The following is a 13,253-nucleotide window of genomic DNA, read 5'->3' on the forward strand; positions in this document are numbered from 1 at the left end:
ATAATGTGGACATTGAAATGGGAATTTAAGAACCTTTGAATCAGGTGAGGGGTCTTAACCGGAGCTAAACTGTGGTTATTTTGAGAGGCCAGCCCACCAGCATAATGTGTCATTTGTTCCCCCGACTTCAGAGGTCTTAGAGAGAGAGAGAGAGAGAGAGAGAGAGAGAGAGAGAGAGAGAGAGAGAGAGAGAGAGAGAGAGAGAGATTTAGTGAAATACATAACCATAGTCCTATTTTATGTTTGCATTACTTGTTTCTACTCCAAACGGGTGAAAAAACAGAGTATCTTGCAGACATTACTGTACTACAGAGCTCCGGGTTTTACTTTATTATACAAACAGTCTTTGTTTATAGTAAATATGAGATTGACGGTTTAAAAAGACAAGATTACAGTATAAAATCCAGTTGTTTTGATGTCAAGGACTCCAAGAACTGATTTAGCTCCTGAAAGCTGAAAGGATTTGGGAGAAAACAGTGGAGAGAGGAGACCGTGAACAAAATAAATCATCTTAATACTTCCACATCTTGTTTGATTATGATATTGTTTCCTTTTTTTTTGTGACACGTGCGTCTTTCTGAAACAAACAAACCTTGGTTTAAAAGTCAGAAATACACATTGTACTATTCTATTAGTAGTCTTTACATCACTGCATTTATATGAAGGATATAGTTACGTGTGGATCAAGATTTAAAAAAAATTCTTCATATTATGAATAATTTAAGGGGTTCGAATGAGCTCCACCAGCAGCAACATTAAAATACTGCTGACATCTTTACACAATAATGATATTTAATAATAATAATAATGCAATCATAGCTTATATAATAATAGAATATTGACATTCTGCTGCATTTAAGTACTTATTTTCTGCTGACAATGCTTCTACTCACATTTACTTTTATTTAAGGAATATTTGACTTTAACGTTTTACTGCAGAATACATCATTCAAACAGAAAAAAATACACCAAATTATCTATTTATGCCATTTGGCTCCCAGGTGTCAGACAACAGCGACCAAATATGCCTTCCTCCAGTCATTCAGAATATGAAAGGGTGACAAAGTTTGCACCTCCTTCCTCCCTCCACCATGGCAACTTCAAGGGGGGGCTATATGGGAGGAGCGACGGTCTGGGGTCCAGGTGGTCCAGCTTGCGTAAAAACGGACCAAACACACGCCAAACACTTAAATAGCGAGAGCGTCATGAAAACAAACCTCGATGCTTTGCAGCTCCTGGAACTTCTGTGAATGAATAAGCTGCGTTTCAGAGGAAGCCCGTAGAAATAACCAAAACGAGCGGAACGCGCTTCGGTGGTGCGTCTCTCTCTCTCTCTCTCTCTCTCTCTCTCTCTCTCTCTCTCTCTCTCTCTCTCTCTCTCTCTCGGACAAATCGAGGAGCGAGCAGTTCAGGGTGAGCTGCAAAAAAAAACAAAGAAGGATCAAGACGGCTCGTTTTCAGCGACAAGTGGAGATATGTTCAAGAAAAGCAAGAGTAAAGTGCTGGTGGATTATGCGTCCGAGGAAGACGACGTGTCCTGGCACCATCATCACTCCTACAAGGTAACGGATGGGAACTCAAACAATGACAGTCGACCTTTCTTTCCTCAAACAAACAGGGTTAAAAGAGCAGAGTGATTATGTAACTCTAGTTATCCTGTTTAACACTCATCGTTTCAGGATTCTAAACTCAAAAAACACGACATGTCTGTTTCCATCAAGTGTGTTAAATGATTGGTGAAGGATTTGTTGAGATGGTTGATTTACAGTGGATCAAAAGTAAATAAAAAGTAAATTAATCCATTCAAAACTACACCCAGTATAATAATTAAGAAGACAATAGATTGCTTAAACTTTCTTAAAAGTGACCAAATACACATCAGGATGTCAAACTGAGATAGTGGAGCAGAGGGAGGAAGAGGAGGAGGAAGAGAAGGAGGAAGAGGAGGTCAAGTGCTCAGACTCCTGTCAGGCCAGCTGAGGAAGAGTGACAGAAAATGCTGAGGTTGAAGAAGAGGAAGCCCATCGTCTCCCCAGAAAGAATCAAATAACACATTTTACATGGGGACTGCAAAACTGTGAAGAAATATATAAATCTGATATTTAAAGGGGCAGTTCATCCCGAAATAAAAAAATTGGAGATACCTTCCACTAAGCAGTAATCCTTCTCTTCAATGCAACTTCTTTCTTTCAACAGTAGTTCCTCCATGAAACTGCTCACAACAAAGTCCGTGGATTATTTTGTGGATTATCGTGATTTCTGGAGACATTGCTGTTGAGATTATCACATGTATTTGAACTGTCCCTTTAATTGGAAACCATCACTTATGTTCTTCATTTGTTATTTATGTAAAATAATAGTGGCACAATGAGAGAAAATATGAACAACATTAAACCATCATTATGGAACAGGAATAACGTTTAAAGCACAGTAGAAGTACTTTGAGAAAAATACGCGTCAATTTTGAATCTATTTGTTTCCTAAAGCTGAGATATGCACACGCATGGACCCATAAAGGTCATGTACACATGTGTCATGTAGTAGGCAATTGGGAAGATCAACCAACACGGCTTCCCAGCATTTCTCATCTGTTGATGTGACGATGTCGAGATCTGTGACCCCCTCGGCTGCGTTTTATTGGCCGTTCTTAACTGTCATCCTGGGAACCGACGCATGTGGCCCTTCACCTCCGAGGAGCTGCCCGGAGTTCAGCCGGTGATCCGTCTCCAGTGGTCACCAGAAGTGCTCTGGACGATAAGGGCTGATCTGAGGTCGGAGAAGCCACTCCTCCTCAGAATTCCTGGGAAGAGTCATCGGGGAGGTCTCTTCGAGTCGCCATGGCGATTAAGTGCACGCAGGGGTCAGGGGGTCGGATCATAAAATGTTATAAACGCAGTGAAGAAGGCAGATCCAGCCCGGCAGGGATTCAGGACGGAGGGTTATGAAGACACAGTCTGGACCTGCAGGCTCTTCACTTATTCAAATCTGACAGCGGGAGAAGCAGACCAGGCGAGGTAGATCACGTGGATGATCTGTGCGTCACGATCGCATCGCAAGAATATCTCAGCCTGTTTTTAAATTCTTCCAGAGTCACCGTAAAAAGGACATCTGGGAGAATAATGATTATTTTCAATATCTCCCCGTTATTTTCTTGGCTCGTCGGTGATTAGTTTGGTCTGTAACATGTCAGGAGAAGGTGCCGAGTACTCGTTACGACTTCCCAGAATGCAAGTTCACATGTTCATTCTTTCAGTCTATGAGCAGCAAACATGTTGAAATCAGACAAATGTCTCTCAGCAAAGTCCAGACTCTTCTCTGTTCTGGTTCCTCAGTGGTGGAAGGAACTCCCGACCAATGTCAGGACAGCAGAGTCACTGCCATCTTCTGAAAAAAGACTCAAGACTCACCTGTTCTTTACCTCGACTCTGCACAGCATGACCCACTAACACCCCCCCCCCTCAAAAATGCACTTCTATGTTCTTACCTGTAGTAGTATCATAGCACTGTTGTTCTTAAAGTATCTGAACAACTACTACTTTACTCAGACGAAGACCTAACACTTGTTTCTATTTTTTCGCTCTTACTTTATCGGCAATGATATGTTGTGGTTTCTTTCGCTTTGGACAAAAGTGTCTGATTAATGAACGATTCATTGATTGTCAAAAATTGTTTGAATTCTGATGAAGTAATACACTCAGGACAACCAGAGTCCAGTCTGTTGACTCCTGGACATCAACGCCGGTATATTTTCTGTAATCTGTGCTTCACGGCGGAGCGTTCTCCGTGTCGTGCCGGTCCAATGAGTTGTAACCGTACACAGACAGATGCAGACAGAGACCAGCCGATAGAGACAGACGAGTATTAAAGGGATAATACGTCCACAGACCCACAGAGGAGACGAGGGAGAGCATAAAGGGGGAAATTAATATCTGTCCTCCCTCTGTGGCGCTGCAGGGCGACTACAGCACAGGCCCTGTGCCGCAGCATGCTTTCACTCCCGATTGAAGTTCAACAGGCTGCGAGAGGCAGCTGTGAGCTCTCAGGAGGAGTACGTGTTTGTCTTTGGCTTAACGCTGTAACGACACCTGAACACTGTGACAACACCACGCTAATGCCACCGCCGCCGCCGTCGTGGCCCTCTTTGTGAAGTGGGATCACGAGAGCACACATATGAGCAAAAAAAACTTCAGACGGACCTCACGTGCAAGTCGTTAGTGGCAAAGAAGAAGGAAATGTGAAGCTGAATGGATCATCTGTTCAAGAGGGTTGGGATTACAATCTGCACGTTTTGATCTCAGCTCAAATCAAATCACCATGAAGTAAAAATGAGGGTTTGTCTGAAGGGTTTTTACTGCGATGGTTTGACAAAAATGCGATTAGAGATCTAGACCAGAAGGTTAATGCCACTCTTATATCTGAAGGTTTGTGGTTTCTGTTTGTTGTCCGTGTAGTATTGACTAATGGGCTGTAATATTGACTACTGGGGTGAGGGGAATAGAGCAGGTTGCTTTTTAATTGGAGAATCGCTCCACATGGTGAAGTATACTAAAGATTCTGAACTTCAAATTGCTAGAACTAGACTAGAAAGGCGCTACGTAAATGCAGGCTTTGGTTGGATGTGTGTAAACCGTGTGTGGAGAACACAACGCGTTGGCCGAAATGGGATTTTTATCTGTTTGCAATGAGCTTTTAAACTGGCTGCTTGTGAAACAATCGGGTCGTACATGTCGTCTCTTGACTCCAGCTCCTGTCTCCTGTAATGAGAGTGTAAAACCACTCACAGAATAGGATTTCTTGGACTTGGATCCAAGAATATATATGAATATAGCCCATTAGATGGCTTGGCTAACCATCTCCTGGCTGCATATTTAGTGTACAATATTCTCATCCATCTCTCTTAGCCTAACCTAACCCTCATTTAGCTTATTGTTTGATGAAATACAGCAGCTCTGTCCTCAGAGAGTGTGGCGTGTTGTTAGTGTGCAAACTACTCCGGGTGCTTTGGGATTTAAATTCACTGTGCGTCTTTATTGCCTAGTAATCTGGCTTTTTTTAAACACAACACTGGGGAAACATTTACACACAGACTCAAAGAAGGAAAGAGAGGCAGACGGAGAAAAAAAATGGCCCCCTAAAGTGTGAAAGCAGAACTTTCTGTTGTGAGGCTTTCTCTCCCTGAAACACTCCTGCCTCCCTCTGAGCCCAACCTCCCCCCCCCTCCTCTCTCAGATGTTAGAACTTCTTAGAGCTTTGATCAATTTACAGGAATTCTGGCTCCAAAGCAGTAATCTCAGGCTCAGCTGCACATCTAATGACTTCTTGCCGCCCCGTTCTCATGATTTAATGTTTTTAAGTCTTTTTGGAGCACGTCCAAGTCAAGTCATAGGTCTCGACAGGCAAAGCACAAGTCACAGACGACGGTAAACACCAGTCAAAATGGATTTCTAAGATTTAAAAACATTCTTGATGAATGTGCGTTATCTTATTTATGACTTGATGGATTATATTAAAGGATAAACTATAAGACTTAAATATTATGGAGTTGCATGACAACCCTCACCCCCCATACAGGTTGTGTTATTAGATTTTTTTATTTTCTGCTTGGCCCTCTGCACAGAATTAATCCATCCACATTTTGCAGTAATCATAATCTGCCAAGTTAAAAAAAAAGGAGATATTTACGTGATTATGGGCCAGATTGTTCACTTTGTGTTTTTTGGCCGACCTGAAGTCTTATTTACTTTCTGTTTGTTTTTCTTATTCAGTTTCAGGGATTATATTGGGCTCAACTTTGAGACTTGTTTTGTTTTCAAGTGTCAAGTCTTAAGGGAGTCAATTCTCCGTAATTCAGTTAACTTCATTGTCATTCTTCTTGTGCACGACAAAAGACACGCTGGTGTGACTTCCCATGAAAAGCAGAACAATTGAATTAAAAAAAGAAGGCAGCTGTAATAAAAAAAAAAAAGTATATAATAAGTAACAGTGCAAGTTCTCTTTGCGAGAAAGTATTTCAAGATGCAGGATGATAACAGTGCACACTGTGATTTACACTGTTAACACATTGTGAAGTCTCACTGCAGTTAAGTGCACAAAGGACATATGGAAAAAATGCAGACTGAAGCACAATGGAGCCAAAATAGCTCCACTTATACACCCAAATATTGTCATGTACTGCGGGGTGAAAGGTCACGGATTTATAGTTTCAGTCTTTTGTTTGGGTCTGCCCTCTGACTTCGGTGGCTTCCCCTCATCCTTCCCAGTCCTCGATCCCTCCATCTCCTTCAAACACCGTGTTTATGTTACACCTCTGAATATGGTTGCCCTCCGTCTACAGGAAAGCATGCTCACACACACACACACACACACACACACACACACACACACACACATTGCGGATGGTGTGTGTTTGTGTTTGGGGGGGTATGCAATTTGTGTTAACTCACTGCTGGTGTGTGTGTGTGTGTGTGTGTGTGCCACCCAGGACAAAGACATAGAAGGAGAGGAAGAGGAGGAGGAAGCTGTCACTGCAGTATCGAAGGTAAACAGCACAACTTTTGGACGTTACACAGACACAAACAAAACTATTTGCCTCCAAACTCAATTTACACGGTTGCCCCCTAAAGATATGCACTCATTCAACAGGCTCTTATCTTCCTAAACACTGACTGCACACGCACACACATCGCACTTCTGACGTCACTCTCGTGGTTGTGTAACCCTCAAAAGAATCAGTTGTATGTCACCAAACCCCCCCCCCCTTAGTCTATTAGTCGACTTATTGATCGGTCTTTTGTCAATGAAGATGATTGTTAGAAAACTTCTGGTAAATCGGATTTTTGTGGAACTGAAAACTCTGTTTCATAGATCTAATCAATTAGTGGATGAAATCAGGTTTAGTTGACTAAGGGTTTCTTTGCTCCAGGACGGCTCCTATCCTTTGATTAACTCAATACCCCCAATGCACTCACTCACACGGGGACCTTCCCCCCGTCAGATGACCACAAAGTGTTTCACGGTGCAGCTCGAGGAAAAAGCAGGAAGGTCAGAGGACTGCTCTGTTTATCTGTAAACACACCGGCTTTTCAGCTGTCGTCCCCTGCTTTATCCCCAACCTTATCACTGGAAAATCATCTTGTTTGTCGTCATGGCGCATGCATGCGTTCTTGTTATTCTAATCCTAAAACCCACAGTGTGGAAGTGTGGAGTGGATACTGTTGTATCAGGCTTAGATTTAAAGGAGCGACGTTCGGAGCATTAATATAGCAGCATGCATAGTTGCCATGTAAAGATATAGAGGAATAACCTGAAGCAACCTTGAATCTCCCCAGCTTCAGCTAGCTTCTACTTGCTTTGTGAACAGCTGTGCATGTTTTCAGTGCATGTTTTTGCATGTGAGCCCCACTGGGTAATATATGGCCACCGCCCTGCTCTCGTATGGCGGTTACAGCTGATAACGCTGTTCCGACAGCATCATTGTGGAAGCGTAGCACCCACCCTTTGGTACCCCCCCTCAAGTAAACATGCTAAAACAAGCACGTTAGCCAGTTCGCACCGTTAGCTGCAAGCTGCTGGCTCAGCCGTCGCCACGATGAGGGCCAAATATGATTGGTTAGCTATTCTGCATGACAAATGTTCCTCGATGTGTACGTAAATACCTGTTATTAAAGGTTGCAAGTGATCGACAGTTAAGTTTAATACATTATTTGGCTCCTTAATGTGTTATTTTAGGGGATTTGTGTTAACGTAGCGCTGGGATAGACCGGCGACCTGTCCAGGGCGTTCCCCGCCGGCTGGTATTTGCAACTTTATCTGACATTATCTAACAATGTGTGTGTGTGTTTGTTTTCGTGTAAACCCCAAACACACACAATGTGACCAATGTGTCTCCAAACTCTGGCTGCCTTCCCCGCTGTATGCACAGCTACTGTAGGTGACTTGGTTCACGGGACATATTTCACAGCCTGTGGTGTTTGTGAGAACAGGGCTGGAGAAGGGAAGGAAATGCAGCATTCTTTCGAGGAGCTGGGCCTTTAGGATGGGAACAATCACCGTGGAAGAAAAACAAGGCTGAAAATAGCCTCAGACTCCTTTGACACCACGGACGGCTACAATTCTTCCACCTTCGGCTCTTTTATGCTCATATTAGGACAGACAAAGTAGAGTCCGGGGAAGTGGACATAACCTTTCACCGTAAAAGGCTGATTCCATTTCAGTTCTACAGCGTTGTATGTTTAAGTATGTGTTTATGTTACATTAAATTCTTCAAGCTGTACTTACAGAAACATTCTTGATTTCACTCTAAAAACAGGTATTTATTAAAGGACTTATTTCAGAGACATCTTGCCCTATATTACTATAAAACCACCACATGTCATTTTTAAACTTTGGTTTCTTTTAAAAGATTCAACGTTTTAACAGTGAGGTGAGGATAGAACTGCTGGTTGGTCATTTATCACAGAAAATACCAAGCAATTGCTGATCCCAGCAAATTCTCACTTTTGAGAATTTCTCTGTGACCTATAGTTAGAGTTTATAGACAAACAGATTAATTAATAATCATTGGATTCAGCATTAATACATAGTGTAGCATATAGCAGAGAAAGACAGGAAAAAGATGTCAAGCAACAAAGGCTGAGATGGATCAGAACCCATTAAAACAACATGCGGACCCATTAATACCTGAAGGCTTTCACATAACCTCCAGAAGCAACGGCTTGATTGCTGATAACCACAATTAGCAACATTTCCAAATCCAAGTGCCTCTTTAATCTCCCAGCTTCCATCTGTGCCGTATGGATGGAGGAATTCTGTCCAATAAGAGGCCTATTGTTCCTCCAGGCGTGGAGCTGTAGGTAAACGCTCCCCCACATGGCGAGCCTCAGTGAGCTGCTTGGTTTACCTACTTTTTGGCCCGGAGAGATTACGGGACACTGAGCTGCTTTGGATGTAGAGGCCCGGAGGTTAATGCTGAAGAGAATGGTGAATAGGCAGGCTTCTGTATGTGCACACATGCATGCATATACACAACTGGAATTTAGCTCATACACACACACACACACACTGATACACCCACTCTGTTTTGACATCTCTGGTTTCTGTTACTGCAAAAAAAACCTCCAACTGCAGCAAATCTGATCCACCGTTTCCACTTGATGGCACACAGGAAACAAGAAGCAGGAGTGAGGAGGGAGACAGAAATGGTGGAGACGGTGTTGAAATAGCGGAGATAAATATTTGGTAAATGTTCTTAAAGGTGATAAACTGACAGCGTTCTTGCCCTCAGGCATGTTCATGAGTGTGAGAGGTGAGACGAGGAGGATTTCCATTTATCAACAACGGTGCCCGTCTCCTTATGGCATACCGGAGTGAGCAAAGTGTGTACAAATCCATCAAATATCATTTTCAACACGAGAAGAAGATCAGGAGTGGGGTCATCTCCTGCGTGTGTGTGTGTGTGTGTGTGTGTGTGTGTGTGTGTGTTACGGTCTCGATCTCAGATCTGTGATTGTAATTGTGTTCCTGTTGAGCCGTTGACCACTTTCATGTTAGTTGTTTGCATCCTCATGAGAGAAACGTGTTTGTTTGTGTGCGTATCGGTGTTTCATGCATGCAGCGCTTTGAATTGAGCGTCTCCTGGATAGGTAAAACACAGAAACAAAAGGAGCGGTTCGGGCGGGGGGTTGTCGAGGTCAGGCATTCATCAGATAGCGCTGTAAAGCACTGGGAATGTTTTGACAACGGTAAAGCAAAGGCAGACATGGACGTAAGTAGGAGTGAACGTTATGGCCTTGGCAGTTGACATTGGGAATTCTTCCCAGGCACGGGGAGAAGTGGAGCCAAAACTTTGTTCCACAATCGAGGAGGAGGAGGAGGGCGGTATCTGCGCTGCAGAGGGCAGGCAGGGATCCTGATGTGACGGGGGAGACTGGGGGAGTTTCACAGGGAGTGGAGGGTCCTCCACTGGAATGCACCGTACCGCCAAGTCAATGCCATGCAAGCTCTTTTTCTTTGTATTTATACGTCCATAACGCAGGATTTGTAACTGTAAGGTTTGTGTCCAACAGCAACAAGAGTGTTGCCTGCAGTTGATTTGCTTTCTTGTCGAGAGGTTGGTAAATATGATAAATATGCAGCCTCTTGGGTAAGCTTGGCACAAAGACTGCTAGCCTTTCCAAAGGTAACAGAATCTGCTGACTAGTGAAGTAACATCCAGCAGGTGTGTCATATTCACACTTTATCTTTTTCAAACTATTTCCTTAAGCATGATTAGTGCTGCAGAAAAAAAGTCTGACTGCTAAAATGGGGGCTTAAAAATGGATGATGGATGTGTCGATGTTTTTGGTTTCAGTTAAGAAACAGAATTTCAAAAAAGTACACATCCATCACTCTTGCATGAGTTTTTTTTTTCCACAAATCCCTGTGAAGTTGACTTTGCAAAGTATAAATCACTCACAAATAGGCATCAGAGATAACATGCAACAGATGGGGGGGGGGGGGGGGGGGGGGGGGGTAATCATTCAAAATCAAAAATGCTCTCTTGCCGGTTTCTGTCAGGAGCCCAAGGTGAAGAAGATCATGTCCAAGAAAGAGCGGAGGGAGAAGAAGATGTTCTCCTCGAAAGACGACGAGCACTTCTTGTTGACCGAAGTCAAGCTGGCGGACCGCAGAGGGTGAGGACACACATAATATCTCATCTTATGTTGATGAAATTCACTGAACGTGTATGACTAGTTGCATCAGTTTCTTGTGGCAAAGCCGCACCTCCACACAACCACATTTTAGAAATTAGATCTAATTTATTCTACATCGCTTTTTCCCTCTATTATTATACCCAAACTAATAAACAGTACATCATTTCCATTCCATACAAAATATGAAGGTATATAAATCTAAAATCACCCCTTTTCATATGGTTATGCACACAGCTGTTTCCTGGGTCTGACGGAGGGAGGAAGGTCTCAATCAAACCCCTCATTGTTAAAGAATAAAACTCTTTAAAGACCACAAGGCTAAGTTGGCACAAGTCTTGTTTTCTAATAAAAACTATGAAGTTATATAAACCTGGATTAAAAAAAATGTATCTGGTTCATTAAAAAAAAAAAAATCTATATTATATATGTCAAACTTTAATAGAGAAAAATGTCTGATATTGATTGCCGGGTGTTTTTGAAACCACAAAAAGCAATTATAAACGTTCAGACCTCTTGAGGAAGTGGAACCTTTATGAAGAGGAAAACCTAAATAAATCACCTCTCGGTGACAAACAACCGGGAATTCCTATATAATGGCTTGCTCTATGGAGAAAGTCCCATTCTCCAGTGTGAAGACGTCTTGTTCTCCACCCAGTCAGTGCTATTTATAGTTTAGATGCAAGCTGTCCACCGGTTATTTTATATGCTGAACGTTTGTGCAACAGCTGCTTTTATAAGTTTGCTTCTTTCCTTCCGTCTGCGTTTCTCTTAAGGTCTCACAAGAAAATCAAGGATGATGAAAAGGAGAAGGAAAAAAAGGACAAACCAGAGAAAGGTCACTGTTTCTGGGAGAGTGTTACCATGACGATGAGGCAGATCTCCCCCACCAAAAAAACGGAGAAGACGGAGGGCTGGGAGCCGCCTCACCTGGAGAACTCCACAGAGACTGTGACCGACGACGCCCCCGAGGACGAGAGCCAGAAAGGGGACTCGCCCGTGTCCTTCCCCGCCTCGCTCGGCCTCCCGTTGGAACTGGCCTCTTGGGCGGGCCGGGGTCTTGAGGAGGACTCCTCACGCTATGCTAATCTGTCGGACTCCAAGGATTCAACGGCTGCCGTCAGGTGGACGGCGCGCGCCAAAATCAAGTTGGCCGGCATCAGCAGGATGAGCAGAGGGATTGTGTCAGACAGCGCTTGGGAGGGTTTTAAATAGGAGCCATTTCACCTCCGAGACCCCTCCCTCCTCACTATGCACCATCACTAACGAGGAAGGAGACCCTGAAACCAAATATCTGCTCATTTCTGTAGTCTAGTTCTGGACGAAATCAGTGTTAATGTCAACTGGTATGGAGATGCTGTTGTAAAGCGCCGGGCATAATGCACAAAGTTTGTCCCTATTGTTTTCTGCTTTGAAGCCCTTACAGACTATAGTGTAAAAAGAATGACATCAAGCAAAAAGCCTTAAACTGCTGTACCATTTTAACTGTGATATCCACTGGCCTGGCATTTAGATATTTTATATCGCCAAGAAACGAGTCATTTTCCATATAATTATTGTGGCTCTCAGCGGTAGAGAATCGATGAAGACTATGAAATACAAAAACCTGCTACTGAAGATTTCTTTTCGCGTCCCTTTCTGTCTTTGCAGTTACAGCGTCTGATTGAAGAAAGTGAGTCTGGAGCCTTTATATATATGAATAATGGACTTAAAAGATGTGCAATCGTGGAACGGCTTATGAAATACTTGAGATCTGGAATATGAGTGTGTGTGTTTGTATATGTGTGTCTGTGAAAGAGAGGTAGAGTCGACGGCGTGAGGTTTTTTTTGGACATTTGTTGTCGTGAATCACAGACGGCATTGCAAAGGGGATTTGAGGTTCTGCTGTTGTAACCTCCACCATGTTATAGTTTGATACCCGTTTAAATCTCATGCTGAATCATATTTTTTAAATTTGTAATAACGACAAGGTGAAAGCCAAACTCCGTGCACCCGTGAAGTGCCTTCCATGAATACGATGACATCATGTGTTTACTGTAAATTTGAACTAGATCCACCTCTAGAGCACAAAACCGTCCATACAGGTGACTCAACCCAGCATGACTCACTCAATGGTTTCCAGTCACGATCCCAGGATGACGTTAGCCTCACCAGCAGGAATGTGTGTTACATTATTAAAACATTAATGCTGTATCTTTATATTATAAAAGGACCGAGACAATGAAGAGTAGTTTGATTTCTACAATGATTTTTATCTTTTAGGTGACTGAGAAACGTCATTTCACTGGGCTTTGCTTCTCTCTTCTCTTGTTATTTTTCTTTGTTTTAATCCGTTGACTGAATTTGTTTATACTGATGTCTTCTTCAGTATAGTACAGATACAGGTTCACTTCCAGGGATGCTTATATCCTGTATTTATTCACTAAACGACCGGGTCACATTTTCTAAAAGCAGAATAAAGATCTAGTACGACTGTCTGGCTTGCTTTATTAAACACATATCACTCTGTTGTCACGATACTGGAATTTATAACATCGATAAAATGCCTTGAGAAATATCAATATT

The 13,253-nt window shown here is 42.8% G+C and overlaps 1 protein-coding gene across 1 annotated transcript; it reads left to right on the forward strand.

Moving 5' to 3' along the window:
• Positions 1 to 1,175: 1,175 nt before the first annotated feature.
• On the forward strand, positions 1,176 to 13,162 carry LOC311026486 (testis development-related protein). Its single transcript, XM_084030080.1, has 4 exons — positions 1,176 to 1,562; positions 6,482 to 6,538; positions 10,555 to 10,670; positions 11,465 to 13,162. Exons 1-4 carry the CDS (start codon positions 1,476 to 1,478, stop codon positions 11,901 to 11,903), a joined length of 699 nt encoding a protein of 232 aa, XP_083886206.1. The 5' UTR covers positions 1,176 to 1,475; the 3' UTR covers positions 11,904 to 13,162.
• Positions 13,163 to 13,253: the final 91 nt, after the last annotated feature.

The sequence above is a fragment of the Eutrigla gurnardus genome (genome assembly GCF_963514095.1).
Source record: "Eutrigla gurnardus genome assembly, chromosome: 16".
NCBI classification, from domain to species: domain Eukaryota; kingdom Metazoa; phylum Chordata; class Actinopteri; order Perciformes; family Triglidae; genus Eutrigla; species Eutrigla gurnardus.

Bases quoted from the DNA above. Each gene is read 5' to 3' on its own strand.
- LOC311026486 (XM_084030080.1), top strand. From the start codon at position 1,476: ATGTTCAAGAAAAGCAAGAGTAAAGTGCTGGTGGATTATGCGTCCGAG. The intron at 6,539-10,554 runs GTAAACAGCACA...GGTTTCTGTCAG, and splicing joins CTGTCACTGCAGTATCGAAG to GAGCCCAAGGTGAAGAAGAT. The intron at 10,671-11,464 runs GTGAGGACACAC...GTTTCTCTTAAG, and splicing joins AAGCTGGCGGACCGCAGAGG to GTCTCACAAGAAAATCAAGG.